The following is a 21,084-nucleotide window of genomic DNA, read 5'->3' on the forward strand; positions in this document are numbered from 1 at the left end:
GAAGCAGCCAAGATGAAGGTCAGCACCTTCAAATCTGAGGCCATGGTCCTCTGCTAAAAAAAGGTGGACTTGCTGCCCCAAATGAAGGAGTTCAAGTATTTTGGGATCTTGTGAAGGTAAGATGGAGCTTGAGGTTGACAGGCAGATTGGTGCAGCCTCAGCAGTAATGCAGGCATTGTACCAGACAGTTGTGGTGGCTGTTGTGGTTTGGGTAGTGACTGAAAGAATTAGATTTTGGACAAAAGTGGCTGAAATTAGTTTTCTCCAAGGAGTATCTGGATCAGCAGAGGTGGTTTGGGCATCTGGGTAGGATGACATGTATTCAGTCTCAAATAAAGCATCCGTCTCTTTTTCATGGGAAAGTAATCTTTTTAGCTTGTTTGGTTCAGACCCTTCTCCCATCATCCACATCCAAATGACTACTTCAAATGGGGTAGAGAGCAGAGGTGCATTGTCAGGCCAGTGTCAATTTTGACACCTTTACTATTGAGAGGTGCAAAGCCAGTTTACAGATCTGGAGGGGTCTGCAATCCACCCCGTTTTAATTAAAGGAACAATGGTAAAAGAGTCCTCACAGCAATACAATCATTACCAATGGCATATGCCAGTAAGAATCAGAATCAGTATATTATTGAAGGCAATGGTATCTGCCAGAACATGGGTGACTGTGAAAAGGTTTCTTCTCTCCCTTCTCACGTAGTCCTGGTTCCCAACATCACTGGTGTTTTTGTGTTGGATAACTAATTTCAGTCTGTTTCTGTTCATTTCAGTCATATTGCATAAATGTAATACAGGTTTCAGTAGAATATTTTATGTTTCCAAGTGTTATGTTTTGTTTTGTTGAAGGGCTTTAGTCTTACTAAATCAGTGGTACTGGCAACATGTGTGCATCATTAGCTGCACTCAGTAGTGAGTCACTGCACTGTCAAGTTGAGGTAGGAAGGATAAAATTGTTGCGCAGTAAATTACATTCTGTATAATTTGGTGCATTCGCAGCTGTATGTTCCATAGTAAATTGTGATTGTCAGCAGTAACAGTGCCCAAATACCATCCTCTCCCCTTTATGTGGGGTGGTTGCACTACAGTGACATATTTGTTTATATGTGCCAGTAAAACTTGTTTAAATTTTAAATATGGTGCTGCTGGGAGTTTCTGATTGAGAATTAAAAGTGTTACGGTGAAATTTCTTACTTTGTTCCCTCCTCTGCAACACCTTCAGCCTCCAGTTTTCCCTCCTCCTCCATCTTCTCCTCTGAAATCAGTTCCTGTTTCCGGTGTCGACGGAGGCATTTAACTATCACCATGGAAAGAATCAGTAGAGCTAATGCTCCGCCCACTGATGCCCCAATGGCAACTGCAATGGTTGAGTCCCTTGGAGGGGGAACTGAGGAGAAGACAGGAGAGGACAGGGTTAAGTATTTTGTAGACAAAGGATGCAGACAAGTGCAATACTGGCTAAAATCTTTACTGGGCTGATTAAACAGAGTGGAAAGAACTAAAGTGCTGCTGAGTTAGCCTGTGTTGTGTATGTGCATAAGTGTGAGTGTGAGAGAGATGCTGAGGGACAGTTTCAACGTCTTACTGGTCATCAATGATTTAAAAGCTGACTCATCACCAGTAGGTTTTCATGCTCTAGGTCTAGGAAACTCACACACAGTATGTTATACACAATTATTGTATGGCATTTATTCTTAAGATAAGGTGACTGAGAGAGTGCACTGCAAAATAAGGAAATGAGACTAAATACATTTCGTTCATTTCCTGCTTGTGCAATTATCCACAGCAGCATAAACAGCTAACTGTGCAAACCAACAAATGGAGCGTTTTTAGCCATATTTTTTTGCCGCCAACTACAAACTACCAACACAAGAACATGCACCCTTATGAATACACTTCCTGATTTTAGTTTAGCACTTGATAGCAGTTAGAAGAGCAAGCAAGAAATTTAGGGGTTGCAGGGATGCTATTGTGAGATATCAGGGAGTGTATTTTAAAGGCAAAGGTTGGAATGTATAGACAGTTGCAATTTTGTATTTTCAAAGGTGGAGTATCTTACGTTCAGTAACCACGTTGAACTTTATGACACCGTGTCCCTGGATGCGATCTGGAGGGTTTCTCACATAACAGTTGTAAATCCCCTCATCCTCCAGCTGAACATCTGATAGGGTGATTGACATGTCATTCTTATCCAGGTTCCCAACAAATGTGACCCTGTCTCCAAACTGCTCTGTACGCTGAGATACCATTCCTTTTTTCCTTTGGTAAGTCATAAACTAGGGGAAAGAGAGAAAACTGGACATCAATAACATAGCCCCCCTTAGTATTGTGTGTTCAGTATATGAACTAGCCATCTTACCATCTCCTCTGTATCATTGAGTGATTCTTGGTAGGTCCAATTCATGGCAAACTTGGTGACATCCATCTTATAGCAGGAGGTGAATGTGCAGCCGATTTTAACAGTTGTTCCATTCAGTGCATTTATTTTACTTGCCACAATAACATCCATGCTTGAACAACCTGTAAATAAAAACAACAACTGTATAAATATTGAAATATTTAAAATATAATATATAAATTGTAATAATTTAAAGAGTTATAGCATGTGTCAACTATAATTGATTCATTTTTCATCATCAAATGTACTAAATTATATATACTGACAGCATTACATCAATACATTGTGAGTACAAAGTCCTTTCTGTTCTTTTCCAATTGTGTCTAAAAATATCAGATTTCTGACTCAGGTTTGAGTCTAATCCAAGTCATGTAAATCGAGACAGAGTATGTGCTCATTTGACTGTGAGCAACTAAAAGAGTGTTATTCCATTCTTCAGCAGTTTCGCCTAGCCAATATGCTGTATAGTGAGGATGTGTTTTTTCCATGAAACTGCTGACTCTTTGCACTCCATCTGTAGTATGCTGTTTTTCAAGCTGACAGGTATTTGATGTGAATCCCTCCCTGTGTTTAACTAACAGAAAAGATTTCTAGATGTGGGGAACTTCCATAAAGTGATTGTAGATCAAGCAATATGACGTACTGTATGTACTTAAACAATTCCAATGAAGTCTATTTTAAAATAGATAACAAACAGAAGTGCAGAATGTTTGTATTTTAGTCCATCTAAGTCTACAACATAAGTCTGCAATATCACACCTTTATAATTTGATTTGCATTTTTTAAAGCACTGACTGGGCTCAGTCCTTTGAGGAAAAAATTATATTTTGATTGCAAAATTGTAATGCATGTATCACTTTATGTGTATTTGTGATGGGTTGTCAGATATGACTGGTCACATTTGGATTGAACTTGTGGATGAAACATTTTGGCACCAAGCTCTGTCATTTACAAATCTATCTTAATGGAAACAATGGAATGAAGTGAAATGAGTCAATCATACTTATGTGCTGTGGACATCTGGTTCTAAAATGTCCTTCATTAATTATGTAAAGTGTGTTTAAAGTAATTACAATCTTTCCACTTGATTAAGTTAGCAGGGCAGCATCTTCTCTAATTTGGCCATAAATTCTGAGTAAGAAAAAAAACCTTTAAAATAAGAACAATTTAAACAAAAACAAAACAAAAAACAACAAAATAAAATTGAATAATCATAGTTTTTGTCTACAAAAGCCCCCTCTACAGGAAACTATGTTTGATACGTATATACACTGTTTAACTTTAGGAGGTATCTTAGATTTAACATCCTAAAATTGAAGTCAAAATGGCACATAATGTTACTTGAAATTAAATGAAAGTAAGTATCATTTAGTTTCCTCACATTTCCTCCTCTCTTCTAACATTAATGTCACAGCATGGGCTTCCACTCCCCAGACAGAATCTGTGCTCTCTCTCAGTGTATGTGTGCGTGTGTGTGTGTGTGTGTGTGTGTGTGTGTGTGATGGGACTCTGCACCATTCTCTCCTCTGCAGTCGGGTGTTTCTGGCTCCCTTCCCACTGCTGCTGCACCACTCCACAGGCCTGCCTCTCTGCACCACACAAACACACCCATGCACTTTCTACATCTCCACCCACCGTCGATATGTATAATTTACACCCACACACACACAGACACATACACACGCAATTTTCTATGCACACCATCCACCAGAGTCAGGTGTTTTGTGTTTTGCAGTGCAGAACATGCTTCTTGCTCTCTCTCTCCACACAAATGCACACACTCCATCACAAAAGGTGTGCATTGTCAGCAATGAGCTAAGCATGCTAGCTGTGCTCTGTCAATGTCATCCCTGTATACTGGTCTGTCTGGATACACAGCCAACCCCAACACATTCAAATATGCACTGCTGTCACTCTCTCTCTCTCTCTCTCACACACACACACACACACACACACACACACACACACACATATGGTCAGCACTGTATAAAGATGTCCCATTGCTACAATAAGTCATACACCGATATACATTTAGAGAATCAGTGCGATACAGGCTCCTGCTGACTCAGCAGTACTGTGGATGGTGAAAAAGAGAGGCAGATGCAGAAAGGGAGAGAGACACAGACATGCTAACAAATGAAATACTGCAGTAAAGTGGGCCTCATGTGACTCCTCCCTCTCTCTGCCCCTCCCTCTTTCCTCTCCCATCTTTGTCCACCTCATTTTACCTCCTGTCACGCCTCTTTAGAAGCCCCTGTTCGCACCAACTCCTCTCCTACCCTCAAATTTGCACTTTCTCTGTCTGCACCATATCTTCCCTTCCCAAAACTCGCAGACATTTCTCTCTCTTACTGCCTTCCGTTTTCCTCCATTGTTCCCTGTGCTTGCAAGGTCAATGCAGAAAAAAAGAGGTAAACCGAAGGTAGTGTTGTTATGTCATCTTTCCGTTGCAGTCACCATCTCTCTTATCCCACTCTATGTGTTTTTCATCAGGTTTTATGTATGCATAGGTTTGTGCTTGCATAGGTGGCAATATCAGTTTGTATTTAATGTCTCTAATTAAGGGGTACAATAATGCAAGGACACAAAGGCATGGAATAAAGAAAGAGACTGCAGTAAGAACAGTATGAAAAAGAGAAAATGTATGATTGACTTTGAACAATGAATAATAATGTGATCGTCCAACTAGTTTCATAAGAGTTCACTAACCGGCTGGCATTTTGAAAAACATGACACATGGAACTGCCATTTGTAATTGTAGAGTTCATTGCAACCATTCAGTGTTCTTAATTAAAGACAAACAAGTGATGAAAACACTGACAGCTGAGTCTTATTTCATATTTATCACATCATTGTCAAGCAGCATTATTGATCAGGTGCATCTTTCCATGGCTGGAGAGGAAAGTTTCAATAAGTATGTCAGTGAATAAAAGTTTTTATAGTAGCATGGCTCCCCCTCTGCCAGATCCAATTACACATCATGGCATTCAAACTATTCAAAGTAAGGACCCTGTGAAAACCAACTTGACTGTGTGGACAGCATCCTTTGAAGGCTTCTTCTGAATTTAAAGCTGCTTTCAGGGTTGAACAGGATACAGCCAAGTATTCACATGATGATCTGAAATATTTACACTCCAGGTTCTTTTTTGATGATGATGATCATTTAGTAGTACTGTGTGATACAAATCCTTATATCATCTGCTCTCAAGGGGCTGGCCTTGGATGGTTTATTGGAGAGGATGCTGGTGTTGAGTTGGTTGACGTTTCACTGGGGTATCAAATGTGCACCCTCCTTCTTTTTAGGGGCCAATTATCTGAACTACTGAAGAAGGAAAACTACATTATGTCCCAGATTTTGTTTTTAGTTAAAGCTATTGGTTGCCACTTTAACAGCTTAATAGAGAAACATCATGTCTTTTTTGGGGGTCTGGGCTTTGACTCCCACCTCCTCCGAGCATGGCCATTGAGTTCACCATAAATTCTCTACAACACACTTCAACTGGAAGCACTTGTTAATAACATATATGTCCCCTGGGCAATATTAGCTTAATGGTGATGCATCACAAGTAGCTAGACGACAACACCAGATCTGAGGCCTGTACTACGAAGCTGGATTAACATACCCTGGATATCTCTCTGTTACCTGGGTTGATTTACCCAGATATTTGCAATCATGATAAATGGTACTACGAAGCTGGTTATCAACTTAGTAATTGAACCCAGGGTTTTCCAATCTTGATCACTGTGCGCTCACATAAAGGGGAGGTGTTTGCAGCGTCTGACCAATCACAAACATGGAGAAACTCTGCAGAGCAGCCTACTTTACCATGGAGGAGCAGACAATTATTCTTCAAAAAAATTAAGAATTCAAACGTCATCAGGCCAAAAGCAACACTGTTGCAGCAGCAAAAGCCAGGAAGGAATGCTGGTAGAAAATTGCTGACACTGTTAATGTGTAAATTCATGAGATCATTACAATATTAATTAATCGGACAATTTTAACGGACAGCACTCTGATCATTCAATGTCACTTTATTACAGCACAGACGTTTGGGCCAGATCGCTTCCTCAGTGCCCTTCCTTTCATAAGAGACATTAACTTAGTTTAATATTCAACATTCAAAATACAAACCTATTATGCGCTTCAACCATTTGAGTGAATGATGTCAAACCAGCTGTATTACAGACTAATATTCCTCGTGTGCCACAAGGCTTACTTTACAAATATATCTTTTTGTCATTTTTTTTACAATTACAATAAATACATAAAGTTATTATGCTCTCTGACCCTTTGATCTCAGGATGTCAAACCAACTGTATACCATACAGAATAATATCCCAGAATATATCATGTGCCTCAAGGATTTTTTTTAAAATATATATTTTGGTCAATTAAAAAATTGCATCTACCCCTAAAAACTCTTTCTCTCCAAAGCGCTCCTCTCACGATCCCTGCACCAATGTTCTTCTAAGAATGGGCAGGTCATTTTCCACTGATTGGTCAGGAGGTGGTGCTTTTATACTCGTTGATCTCTTATCCAGAACATAACCTGCTCCGGAGCAGGTTAGCCATTCAGCATAAGTTACCATGGTGATTTACCCCGGTAAGAAGTGAACCAGCGTCGTAGGACGGAAAACCCAGGGTTAACCCTGAAGTTACCTCGATAAGAGAAAATCCAGCTTCGTAGTACAGGCCTCAGGACTCTGATTGTTTGCTGCAATCATGAGCTGATTGTTTGTTCCTCTATGCAAAACATGTTGTGCATTGGAGTCTTGTTAGTTTAGGGTGGGACAGTACATTATTAGTCATTTGCTTGACTCCCACCTACAGTATATTACTGCTTGGCATTTTAACACTTGATTGTGCCACCAAGTCTATCTTCCTTGTGCTAGACAAGTGCTGTTACGGGAGGGTAATGTATACATGTGTGCTGACAAAATGGCATTAAGGGTTTTTGAAGCATTTGAGTTCATTTGGTAGTTTGGTCCTGTTGCTTTTTCTTTTGGTGAAAAGGTGAATCATGAGTTATTTGTGCAGCTACACCAAGCAAAGCCTGTAAAACATACAAGCATTTAGTGTATGATATGTTGACCCAGCATGCTGCCTTTACATATTTATAAACTGTGATTCAGCTCAGTTCTATACTGTGGGCTCTATAGCCCTTTGTTTGGGAGAATTCCATACTTGATGCTGCAACACTCAGGTGCTATTGTAGATGTGGGGGCAGTCAGCAGTCAATACAGCTCACTGCAGAAATATGACTTGTCAGAAATTTGTGGAGGAGTTGAAAGAATCCTGTGGGGAGGAAATTATGTCATGACTAGACTGGGATACTAAACAGTCTCAGAAACTTATAAAGTAATACAGTACTGTGTGATAATATGAAAATGTTGCTGCACTGCATTAACCGACACAACATGTAGATATGATAGATATGTATCTGTAATATTATCACAAGTTGAACATCACTACCCATGGGAAACACAGTAGCACAGACAGGGTCACATTAGCCTTTGTATCGACCTTTTACTGCATTGTATTCAGGCATAATCATTGCACAAGCCCATACTCATTTTAGATCTCATTTATGATCACTATTGAATACCAAACAACATGGAAAGTGTTGACTAATGGATTGAGCAAGAGTTGAAAGGTACTTTCCATCCCTTGTCCTTGTCACCCTTCCACTCTTTCACAGTTATGCAAGCTATGCATTATTAAAAGTCATGTCTACTTCTAGTAGAGTCACAACTTTCAGAACACATTTACAGGGTTTGAGTGGAACCTACAGCTACTATATACATGTATATTCAGATAAAAACAAAAACAAACAAACAAAAAGAGAACATATCACATGATCATATTTCTAGTAAAACCACTTTTTTCTTCTGTTTTTCCTTTTTTTAAAACAATATGTATTGCCAGTGGCTCCACTGCTGCAGAGGATGAACATTTTACTACCTAATGTTTAATAGTAGACTAGGATTAATCTGACTTTTGATAACAAACTAATCACACTTAAACTGATGTTGTGATCAATGAGTTTGCTGAACTGCTGTCAGTTATCTGCACTGACTATTACTTTTTTATCATAACAGGGGATTTTTACATTCACGTAGACAATTACATGGACAGTAATGCCAAAGAAATCTCTGCTCTACTTGACGCTTTTGGCCTCTTGCAACATGTGAAAGGGTGTGGGCCCTTTCACATGTTGCAAGAGGCCACTTGAGGCCACACTCTGGATCATGTCAAAGGTGTTGACATTTCTTCTGTTGATGTTAAGGACTTGGCTCTTTCTGATCATTTCTGTGTGTTCTTTGACCTACAGATCATTCCAAATGTTCAGTTAACCTCTGTGTCTGTTAGGAGAAGGTACATAAATGAGGATACCAGTGCAAAGTTTATGGAGGCGTGCGGGGGAAGGCCAGTGCCAACCCCCCCACCCTCCCTCCACCCCAGTATGTGGTGGACAAAAACACTGGCAGTGGGTGTGGGGGTTCTTCCCCAGAAAGTTTTGGTTTTGTTAGATATGATTTCCTGCATTCTGGTGGATTTTGAGGTGGCCTTTTGGAGATGGCCAATACCTAAATTAATTCAGATTCATAGCCTACATCTGGCATTGGCCTTCACAAGTAAACCTTGGCTAAGTGACCAATCATCATTCAAGTTTCAGTTTTAAGGTCCCCCAAACCATAAACTAGGCTAAAGTAGGGCATAAATAATAACTTTCTATGTCCCTATAAGACGTATTTTTGGATTTAAAATGAAGTTCATGGTTACAAATATTTGATTATTATCCAACTCTAAAAGTGAATAAAACTTAATAGCAGAGTAGCAGAGCCCCTATGTATTTGGGGGCCCCAAGGCGATTGGCAACCTATGCCTGTTGCCCATGTTGACGCTCATCAGCTGATGAAACACACAACATGCGCAGGTTAGGCGGTGCGTTGTCAAATCAGAGCCCACAGCCTACAGGGCTGTCAGAGCAGCAGTGAAAACGCCAGTCAAAGCACGCGCTGGCCTGACGAAAAGAGTTTAGGGGAGTGGAGAAATTATTTACAATGTATCCCAATACATACTGTGCGCCACGGCGGCAATAATAAAGCAGTGGCGGGCCACCTTGACAAAATGTATAGTGGAAACCATGAGGCTATAGCTATGTCACCAACTATGAGTGCAGAGTCAGTTGATGAACTCCTGGATAAATTTAACTGGAAAATGTCATGGATGCTGTTGCACCTATTAAAACTAAGATGACCTTGAGCAGAAAGAAAACACCATGGAGGAACACTATGATGATAAAGGCTTTAAAAACAGAATGCAGGAAAGCAGAGCGTAAGTGGAGAAAAAGTAAACTTCAAATTCACCTTGACCTCTACAAACAAAGTCTTTGTAATTTTAACTATGAGTTACTCAAAGCTAGACAGCAACACTTTTTTTGAAATTATTAAAAAAAAACCCATCAACAACACTCGTACTCTGTTTGCTACGGTTGATAAGCTTACAACCCCCCTAAACAGATCGCTCCAGAACTCCTTCCCACAGAAAAAGGCAAATTTGCTTTTTCAGTGAAAAAATCCAGTCCATAAGGTTAAATATCAATACAAATCAACAAAACAATAAAATGATACATAACCACCCAGGAATAACTCGAAAGGCAGTTCTGAGATCTACTGACTCAGGTCAGATAGTTGAGCCCAGAGCTCTGAGATCTACTGACTCAGGTCAGATAGTTGAGCCCAGAGTTCAAACTAAACATGGTGAAGCAGCTTTTAGCTGTTATGCTGCACACAACTGGAACAAACTACCAGCAGAACTGACATCAGCCCCAACTGTGAACACTTTTAAATCCAGGTTAAAACACTTCTCTTCTCCTGTGCTTATGATTGAGCTCTTTTAACACACTTTAAATGGTAATGTTTCATTTGCACTGGATGTCCTTTTAATGATTTTAATGTAAATCATTATTTTATGCTGCACTCTCATATTTTATGCTCTATTTTAGTCTAGATTTTTATTTTCTTTCTCTCTTTCTATTTTTCTGTACTTTGTTTGAATTGGGTTCTTTTTTATTGCTTGTTTTTTTTATCATTCTTGCTGTCAAATGTTTGTTTTTATATAAAGCACATTGAGTTGCCCTTGGGTATGAAATGCACTTTTGTAAATAAAGCTGCCTTGCCTTGCTTTGAAACATTGCCATACAATGCCTCCTGTATGTTGATAGGTTTCATACAAAAATAGTATTCAACACCAAAACAAAGATACAAGTAATCTTTAGCAAAAACACATTTTATGTAGATTATGTCAGAAACATAATGATTATACTACAAGCACTGCATGAGTGGGCACAGTAACATTTTGCAATACATTTCTATACTAAGTACTGATGAACAAAGTCTTCAATATTTTATTTCCTGCTTTAAAAAAATAAAAAATAAAGAAAAGGTACTGCTGGGATTTGAACCCAGGATCTCCTGTTTACTAGACAGGCACTTTAACCAACTAAGCCACAGCGCCTAGGGCTACTCTCACCCATTACAGAAATACGTTGCTACTGGCTGGTGTGTGGCATACAAGTATACTGCATCTAGACTACTGTTACATTAGAATTTTGACTGAACATGTTGCCATGTGATTGTTCTTTGCTTACTAATGTCAGACATGGGTTATACATTGGCCTGTACATTTCCATGCCAGTACATTTGCAGTATACAAATTCTCTTCATGGTGTGCTGCTGCCCTCTAGTGCCTCTGAGTGGTAACTGCGCTTTTTAAGCTGCTGTGAAAAAGTTAAAACTCTGATGGGCATAGAAAAATAATCAATGGGAAATTATAGCAGTAATTAAAGTCCAAAGAAATACTATGTTGACAAACTTTTTATTGGAATATTCTACAGTTGCTGTATTTCCAAAATAATATAAAACAGTTTTTCAGCAAACTGCATTCTGAGTGCTTTTGCAGCTGACAAATTAACACTTATGAAAGAGTTGCAGTATGTGTTTATGGGGCTGGAGTCAACATAATGTTACCTGATCAATTGCTTTTATAATGCATGCAGCAGTAGCTTTTGTGACTTTATTTGTTTTCATGAGCCAGCTCAGGGTGTGGCACCACATCTGTAATTCAGGCATGAGGCATGTATTACTGTGTTATATGTCTAAATTAAGGATAATATAAATATCTGTACATTTAAAGTTCTCTCAGTGATATACTTAAGGTGTGTTTTTATATATAACCGATATACCACGCACACTATGTATGATTAAAGATTGAATAGCAATGCTGCAATCTTTCAGTTGTCTTTACCAAAGGCTACATCCTGTTGATAGAAAAAGAAGGAAGCATCTATATCTTAGCATCTCCATGCAACAAGCTCCCCAGCAACAGTAAACTTTTGGGTATCTGTTTTCAGTTGGCATACAGTAGGTGCGACAGCAACACTAACTAAAAATACACTGGCATGAGTTCCCATATGTAATTTCCCAATCACTATTAGGCTACATTTGATGACACAAGAAGACAACGCCATTGTCCTTCTTGGCTCACATAGTGTCAAACTAGGCAAAATGTCTCACTCAAACTACAGTTTAGCTTGTCACAGTAGTTTTAAAGTGACTATGAATTGGGATTGAAAATGGGCTTTTTCTTTTTATTGATTTCTTTTTTTTAATAGGTAGTTATGCATTTTTTTCTCTATTGCTTTCACTCTCTGGGAAACATAATTTTCTGTGTCTCATTATCTATATTTAACCAATAAAATTACAAACTATTTATGAAATGATCACATCCAAAACACTGCCTTCTTTCCCTGACATCTTATTGATTTACAACATCTTGTTTCCTGCTTGGGCTGGATGCAAAGGCCCAGTGATTAGGGCCGGGCAATATATCGATTATATTGATATTGTGATATGAGACTAGATATCGTCTTAGATTTAGGATATCGTAATATCGTGATATGTCATCAGTGCTGTCTTTTCCTGCGTTTAAATGTTACATTGCTGTAAAAATGTGTAATTTTCTGAACTTACCAGACTGTTCTAGCTGTTCTGTTATTTACCTTTTACCTACTTTGTCATTATATCCATATTACCGATGATTATTTATCAAACATTCCATTGTGTAAATATTTTGTGAAAGCATCAAGAGTCATCTCTACATTGTTGTTGCAATATCGATATGGAGGTATTTGGTCAAATATATTGTGATACTTGATTTTGTTCATATCGCCCAGCCCTAGATGAGGGCCAAAGACCACAAAACAAGAACATGCTCCACATAGATACCAATAATGTAGTTTAATTCTGTTTTTGCTCTTTCAAAATGTATAGTAATAAAATAAAAATCAATGATGAGAGCTACACATCAAAACCATGATCATTTATGGATTTCCTTTATTAAATTGATACCTAATCTAATGTCAGAACAAGGAAGATTTCACTTGGTGAAGTGTTACTAGTACAGTAACCTACATGTTGCATTTTGTCACTAATGAGAAGTGGCTTTATTAGGGACCGAAAGGCAAGGCAAGAGGGCAAAGACTCCAGAGGAGTCCTGCTGTTGCCTGGAGGCAAGGACCCATTGTTATTTTGGCATTAAAATGACATCTAAGCAGCAGCAGCAGTTTGTCATGCTAACTCAGTGATATGCTTCACCACAATGCTGGATTGCATAAAACAGGATTTTTTTGTTAATCATCTTAACAGCACTGGAAATTTAGTCAAGCACCTAAAGATCAATTTGAATCTCAATTTAAATAATGATCAGATGTGGGCGATATTGTGTAACAGTGTGTTTTGATCAGATGGCTCTCACAAGGCAGATAAGAGTTGAGGTAGGATATCATCCTGTTGACATTTGCTCTATATGCATTCATGTGCCAATGGATTAATAAACCATCCATCCATCTCATACCCCTAATATTATGTTATACAACTGCAACTGACCTATAAATATCAATAACACACTGTTAGCACCTGGTTATAGGCCTATTTCTATCTAGCACTCACAGCAGCACTGAGTCACAGGGACCTGCTGTAGCTACACTATCATTTTGCAGACTAAGCCAATATTTATTTTTACAGAGTGCATCATAATCCTACTTAAAGGTTGTGATACACCCGGCCACTGATTTAACCGTCACCAGGGGGTATATAGAGACGTAGAAGGCAATAAGCCCTCACGCAAAACTAACACGGCTGATCAGAAACCAGTCAAAGTGTGCGGAGAAAAGCCAAGAAAATATTGATATATTCGATGACCTAATCAAATTGGTAAAATGCAGGAATAACAATTAAACGAGATTATCACACAGTACACCCTTCATCACACACACACACACTCCCTCTCCTCCTCCTCTGTGTCACACACTGACACACACACACGCACAGCCAGATATGAGGGAAAAGGCCGAAAGATGGAGCCGTTTGCAGGAGCTATCATTGTATCGAACTGTCGATCCGCGTATCAATGTATCAAAGCATTGATCGGTTTGGCTGTTTTTGTTTCTTACCGGAGAGCGAGAGCAGCAGCAGCACTGCGCTCACCAGCTGGACGACAGACCTGCTTTCCTGCGCGCGGGAAGACATTTTCTCTCCTTTTTTATAAAAAAAGAAAAGAAAAAAAACAAAAAAACGACCTTTTAAATTTTAGAAAAATTTCATGAATAGAAAACGAGCAGCAAGTCTGCTCTTAGTATATGCGTTAAAATGCTTTTAAAAAATCCCAGTATATGCTATTTTTTAGAGGCAGGACATGGCTGGCAGTGTCTGTAGCCTTATGATGGTTGATCTCATGGTTGTCGGTTTGTTTGCGGTGGAGGCGAGAGGGCGGGAAGAGAGGAAGCACAGTATAATTAATTCATCGTCATATCTCTCAGGTTTTACAGTAATTATTTATAACACGAAGAATAAAGCAAAAAAAGACAAATAATACATAAATAGGAGGAAAAAATTAAACATGCTGAGATGTGTGACAATGAGAAAACCAGAATTGGCATATGCATCCATATAAGACACAAAAAGTCCCTGAAATCATAATATACGTAATTATAATATGATAGATATAGCCATCACTGAATCCTTACCTAATTGAACGTCTATGTGAGGTTGCTTAGCAACCACCATCATCAAAACACAAAATGAGGAAATATAATGTGTCATCCACTCATCAATGCTATCAAGAATTGAAGCTTTCTTAGAAGCTTGTGGTGGCCCAACTAAATCACTTTGTTAATTTGTTTTCATTAATCTATATGTACATGAATATTAAAAAAAAATGTTTGTATCATTTTACAATCAGGTGTTGTGTATTGGATTTTTATTAAAGCAAAACTGTAAATGTTTGCCATCTCAGATTAACACATTAACGATGACAAAATTCAGCATAGTTTTACCACAGTTGTGTTCAACTAAATAATGTTTACATGGGGTCAGAAGGATGAGGATGCCGTGCAGACAAACGAAAAAATAATCAGAGACCATCCCAACCTCCCTCCTTCCCTCTTTAAATCCATTCTCCTATCCATCTTTCCAAGGTGGGCGGCAGCAGGAGAAGATACAGGGAAATAAAAGAGGCATACACTGACTGGAAGTCTCATGTACCACCAGTCTGTCCATCTTTTCACTTGTTACTTACAATGCTAATAAACAACACTGGTGTGCGCCTGTTGAAGAAATTGGCCTTCAGGAGATAGAGGCTAAAGAGAAGCAGACTGATAATCACAGTTTTCAGATAATCAGGGTGATGTCAGGAAAGAGAAATAGAAAGAGCAGAATTAAAAGAGTGAGGAGGTGGTGTGTGTAGACAGGAAGAGAGGGATGGTAAGAAGCAAGAGGATGTCAAAAGAGTGGTTTGAAACCATTAAGCCATTAGGAGTAATAAAGACAGTGAAGCAGGCGGTGGGGTGGATGCCAGTTAGCATGACATAACTCGTGACGACATGGGAAAGAGCATCTAAATTTATTGTTACCAGCCTTTAGACCATCATAGGCAGGCCTACAGGCTAATATTACGAATCACTATCATGGACCATCGACCATGGACCACAACATTTAGTTTTATTATATAATTAGATAATGCATAAGACAGCTAATTATATTATTGTATATTTCAACCTTAGTGTCTGAAAGCATTGCCTTATTCATTCATAATGTTTACCATTAGTTGACAAACTGTTTACAATTCTGCTGTATAAGTTGTTGCACCAACATACAAGGAGATTCGTACTGCATGGGGGAAAGTGCATCTCTGTCCTCTTGCAATACCAGAATGAGGCTGACATGGGACTGCATCACAGGGGCTAAAACTGAGGAATCAACCTAGACTCTTGGTAATAAACTAATCACATACACACACACACATAATGGTATGTGCTTTGTTTTGTGTATAATACAATCAGTATCCCTGTATTCATTGGTTTAGCATCAGCTGCAAACGTTTTAACCAAACTGTGTATGTGGGTGTGTGTGTTCCACATTTATGTAAAGGGCACAATAATGTGCAGAAATAACATTTCATTATATTGATATATTATTATGCTTTATTTACTATTTAGATAATTATACAAGCACATCAGTAGAACATGCACACTGTATTTTGTATTGCCAACTGAGTGACTGTGAAATCCATTACTAACCGAATTCAGTTTACAAACTGAATTCGGTTTCATGGCATGCTTGACATGAAATTTACTGTTCACTTTCATGCTCACCAGTGAGTAAATCCTTTTTATTTTAGACACTCTACAGACATTATATTTATAGTCTCATTGCTGGTAAAGCTAACTGTCAATATATTTTAAGTTCCTTGTAACATCTTTACAGTATATGATAGAGTCAAACTATCCTAACCACAGTATGTTGATACATTTGACCATAGGCCATGTAGACAAACCGAAAAATAAAGGAGGAGAGAACAGGGAATTAAAAGAGGCATATGCTGACTGGAAGTCTCATGTACCACCAGTCCATCCATCTTTTTATTTGTTACTTACATGAGGCAGAGAGAGATAATGCTAATAAACAACAGTGGTGAGCACCTTGTGAAGAAATTGGCTGTCAGGAGACAGAGGCTAAAGAGAAGATGTACAATTTCCTTTCAGCAGACTGATAATCTCAGCTTTCAGAAAAATGGGTAATGTCAGTAAAGAGGAATAGAAAACGAATTAGAAGAGTGAGGAGGTGGTGTGTGTAGACAGGAAGAGAGGGATGGTAAGAGGCAAGAGGACATTAGAAGAGTGGTTTGAAACCATTAAGCCATTAGGAGTAATAAAGACAGTGAAAAAGAGGGTGGGGTGGTTGCCAGTTAACATGACATAATTTATGACTGCATGGGAAAGAGCATCCAAATTTACTGTCACCAGCTATTAGACCATTTATCGCCAGGCCTACAGGCTAAAATTGTAAACAAAAGACACAACAATAGAAACACACTTAATTTAATCTAATATAAATATGAAGAAGAAATATGCCCTATCATGAAACTACAACATTCAGTTTTTGAAGTAACTAATTAGATAATGCCTAAAACAGCTAATTATATTGTTGTATATGTTAACCTTAGTGTCTGAAAGTGATGTCTGAATGTATACTGTTAGTTGACAATCTGTTTATAATTCTGCTGTATATATGTAAATTGTTGTATCAACATACAATGAGACTCATATTGCCAAGTGCAACAGAAGCTTATACACAATAGAAAAAGTGTAGGCCTGTAGCATCTCTATCCTCTTGTAGTACCATAATGCTGATGGCTGATGTGGGGCTTTATCATAGGGTCTAAAAAACTGAGGAATCAACCTAGACTCTTTGTGTCACAGTGCCAAAAAAAGCATGAGGGAACCTAATAGCATGACTTAGGATGCAGACACAAAGTTTAACAGTCTTTACTTTCAAAATAAATAACATAACTAATTCAAACATGGCTACACTAAAATCCAAACAGTACAGGCTGGGTCAAAACACAAGATCAGAACTAAACTTAGAATCAAACAATAAGCTGGAAAGCTGCGGCACATAGCACAAATACAGTCTGGCAGAAACTAAAGCGGCGTTCACACCAAGCGCGATAAACGTGAATTACTCGCGTGAGTAGCGAGCCCGCCCATTTTCACTAGATAACAACAACATTGCTTCTTCAATCATCAACCATGGCTGAGATCACATACTCTTTTCTCTCATATATATGTCCCTGAGGCTCTTCCATTTCCTGCAATGCACATCAACTGACAAAAACACACGTAAATTAACTTTTGAATCTAGTAAACCAGTAACTTTATGCCGGGGAAGCTAGCTATTTATTTTTTCTTCAAAACTTTATAAGGGAAAGCCAGCTATGCTAACTTGGGCTATACGTCAGTGACGTCGGGAGAATCTCAACACTGATAGGCTGTGGTGGCACTGTGCAAAAGTTCAACATTTTCAACTCGCGCGTTGATGCAATGGATGCGAATTTGGCAGCATTGCAGCCATCTCGTCACATGTGATGCATGTATCGCATCGCCCGGCGCAAATTTGCGTCTAATCACATCTTTGCTTTGATTATATATGTAATCTTGACGCGCGGTTGGGTGACATCGTGTTTGGTGTGAACGCACCTTAAGAGCATATTCACACTAGACGATCTGTACCCTGCCCAAGCACGTTGGACCCCTGTAGTCCGGTTCGTTTGACTAGTGTGATTGCTCTGTACTGTGCCCAGGCATGGTACGCTGAACTGTGCCCAGGCAGGCTTGAATAGGTGGGCTCGGATACGGTTCAGTTGGACTCAGGCAGTGTGTTCACATTAACCATGACGTCAATGATGCAACTGTCCCATTAAATTGCTGTGTTACATAATTGATAAGGCTTTATGAGGCATGTATCATTGCCCCCAAAACGACTCCAAATAAGCCACAAAGTAAGTAAAATTATGAACCCCATTGTGCGGTGTAAGAGTGCTTTCTTCAAGATAAAAACATTTACTGTGAAGACATAGGCGTGCTCAGGGCCGGATCATTATATGCAATATGAGTGCAGGCCGGGAGAGGGGAGGGGGGACAATTGACCTATGGGTAAGCCCTCAGACGTGATGGGCCAATCACAGTGCGTATATGCATTCCCATACACTCGGACATTCTCTGCACGGATGTCCATTGAAATGCATTGCAGAAAGTCAGTTTTCATTCGTTTTTTCTGAGATTTGAAGTTTAAAAATGGTCAAATGGTGTTCATGGGGTACATGCAACTCCAACACAAGGTATCCTGATAGGCTGGGCGACGGAGTGTATTTTTTACCCTTTCCTAAGCCACTTCTCAACCAAGAAAAGTGTCTTCTTTGGATAAAGTTGTGCGGTAAACCACAACATCAACTCAACGTGAATAAAATTAAGAAGGATGTCTACATCTGCTCTAAGGTAAGTTAACATCGTATTTGAGGCAACATATTGTCACTTTGCCGGAAAAAAATATAAAGTTATCTTTAACATCTCTAACGTTGCCTGACTTGTACAAGACAGCAGATCTCTCCCCTGCAGCAGGTCCACATAGTAGAATAGGCCAATAATATGGGAGCAGGTTCCCTAAGGATTCAATCCCAATGATGTGTCAGATCAATGGCATGGAACTTGTTAGTGTATATTAACACATCTTTAGCAAAGCCTAGTATATTACAAATACAGAGCTTTAAGCTTTAAGCTTAGATTAGTTTAGATTTTAAAAAAGCTAGTAGCAATTAGCTTAGCCTATTTTACAAGTATTCTACAAGGTTAATTTAAGTTAAATTACACCTCTTACCCTGCAGTGCATGAACAATGCTGATCCTCTATCTTGTTGTCTGAGATGGTGATGGCAACTAGATGTGGTTTATCATGTTTGCACTGGGACCTGTACATTTTGGCTTGTAACTGAAGCTTTTTATCAACCATCTCAACAATAAAATGATATCCCTCCAATGCATAGTTTAGACCCTTTTGGTGACTTATAGATGATATCTGATCTTTCTGTCTCCAAAAATCATCAATGCCCTCCTGCGAAATGTCTCCTACTGTGACACTTGCCATAGCGCCTGTCACTGAATGTTGATCGTTTGTCTGAGTGAGTGGAGGGGGGCGTTGCTTAGCCACAACTCATTTGTGCTTGGGCAAGGTATAAGGCAACCGGTCCAAGTATGAATACACCCTAAGGGGAACTGGAGCAGTAGACTAGGGGGCTAAGGAGGCAATGGGGAAAAGGTGAGTGAAGATAGAGAGCAGGTAGGTATGCCCAATAGGGGGCTGGCAGGTGGGAGTGGCAGTGCCTGGAATGACAGCAGAGTTAGATCATGAATAAAGAAACCATCAACCAAAATGAATGAATTAGGGTTAGGGTTATGACTAAAATACAAAACTAGGACTCTTGGTAACAAACTACCGCATACATGCACTGGTATGTGCTTTGTTTTGTGTATAATAAAATCACTTACTCCTTGATCATTGGGTTAGCACTGTATTGATTCAAACTTGTGATGTGTTGCTGTTGTTGTTGTCATACTAACCTTCATGCAAAGGGCACAATGATGTGCAGGAATTATATATTATTGTGTTTTATCTAATATTTAGAACATGCCCAGCTGTGTACAGTGACTCTGAAATCTATTACTCACTATTATTTTAGACACTCTACAGACATCATATTTATAGTCTCATTGCTGGTAAAGCCAACTGTCAATATATTTTAAGTTCCTTCTAACACCTTTATATGATAGAGTCAAACAATCCTAACCACAGTATGTTGATACATTTGAAAACTCTACATGTACAAGCATTCAGCAGTCAATATCGATTACAAACATTTATTTACTGTTAAAAGAAGAACTTTTGAAAGTAAACCAACTCCACCGAACACTCATTAGAGTAAAGAAAATCAATAGAATAACATAAGAACTGATCTCTTTCTCTCTGTGTCTCTCTGCCCTGTGTCTTTGAAGATGGAAGACATGTTGCCATAGAGAGTGTGCCTTGGTTGCTAGGCAGCAGGGATACTGTACAAGAGTGTATCACTGATGTACTGAATGTAGCTTTTTAAAAGACAATGAGAGGTAAGAGGTCTACTAAGGTAATTTCATAAGGTCTTTAAGAACCTTTATTGAAAAACACTTAGCTAACATTTGCTAATTATCACCAAGCACATCTAACTCTAAGCCCTAACCTTACAACAGAAGAAGCATTTGACAAATCAAATTTCACTTGACCACAGTTATTGCAATTACAATTTTAGATGTCTGTATTAAATACTGTACCCCATGGCTATCCTTCCATAGTGATTTTCATGTGACTCTCGTGCAGTTTGTGAGGAAAAGTCATGGGAGCCCCAAAGTTATTATGAGTCATCATGGGAAAAATGGATATCTGTAAAAAGTGTGCACCAACCCATGTCAGTAGGCTTCATCCGACTCTTACTAAATGCTATGACATAGTTGTTTAGATATTTCAGTCTGGACCAAAGTAATGGACCAGCTGACTGACAGACCAACATGACATGACCATCCATGAAACCACACTGCTAGTTAGGCTACAAAGTTAATGTGCACAGAAACACATATGCCAAAAATGTATTATAAGAACCGTTGACATTGACATTGAGGTAATGGGGTTATAGTGTCTGTGACATTTGCCCTCAACAGCATATTTCCCATCCCCACGATCACTCACAGTGTGCTATTACAATGG

The 21,084-nt window shown here is 38.9% G+C and overlaps 1 protein-coding gene and 1 non-coding gene across 2 annotated transcripts in view; both read right to left on the bottom strand.

The window, feature by feature from the left end:
• Positions 1-1,187: 1,187 nt before the first annotated feature.
• The window catches only part of scn2b (sodium channel, voltage-gated, type II, beta), a 79,317-nt gene continuing 59,420 nt past the window's right edge, over positions 1,188-21,084 (bottom strand). Inside the window, exons 2-5 of the mRNA XM_053320150.1 lie at positions 3,911-3,984; positions 2,357-2,536; positions 2,057-2,273; positions 1,188-1,384 (exon numbers count right to left, since the gene is read on the bottom strand). Of these exons, the coding sequence (XP_053176125.1) occupies positions 1,188-1,384; positions 2,057-2,273; positions 2,357-2,536; positions 3,911-3,984 (668 nt within the window). The remainder of the gene's footprint in view (positions 1,385-2,056; positions 2,274-2,356; positions 2,537-3,910; positions 3,985-21,084) is intronic.
• On the bottom strand, positions 10,843-10,916 carry trnat-agu (transfer RNA threonine (anticodon AGU)). The gene has a single exon. It is a non-coding gene; the product is annotated as a tRNA-Thr (tRNA).

The sequence above is a fragment of the Scomber japonicus genome, chromosome 6 (assembly GCF_027409825.1).
Source record: "Scomber japonicus isolate fScoJap1 chromosome 6, fScoJap1.pri, whole genome shotgun sequence".
Classification (NCBI taxonomy): Eukaryota; Metazoa; Chordata; class Actinopteri; order Scombriformes; family Scombridae; genus Scomber; species Scomber japonicus.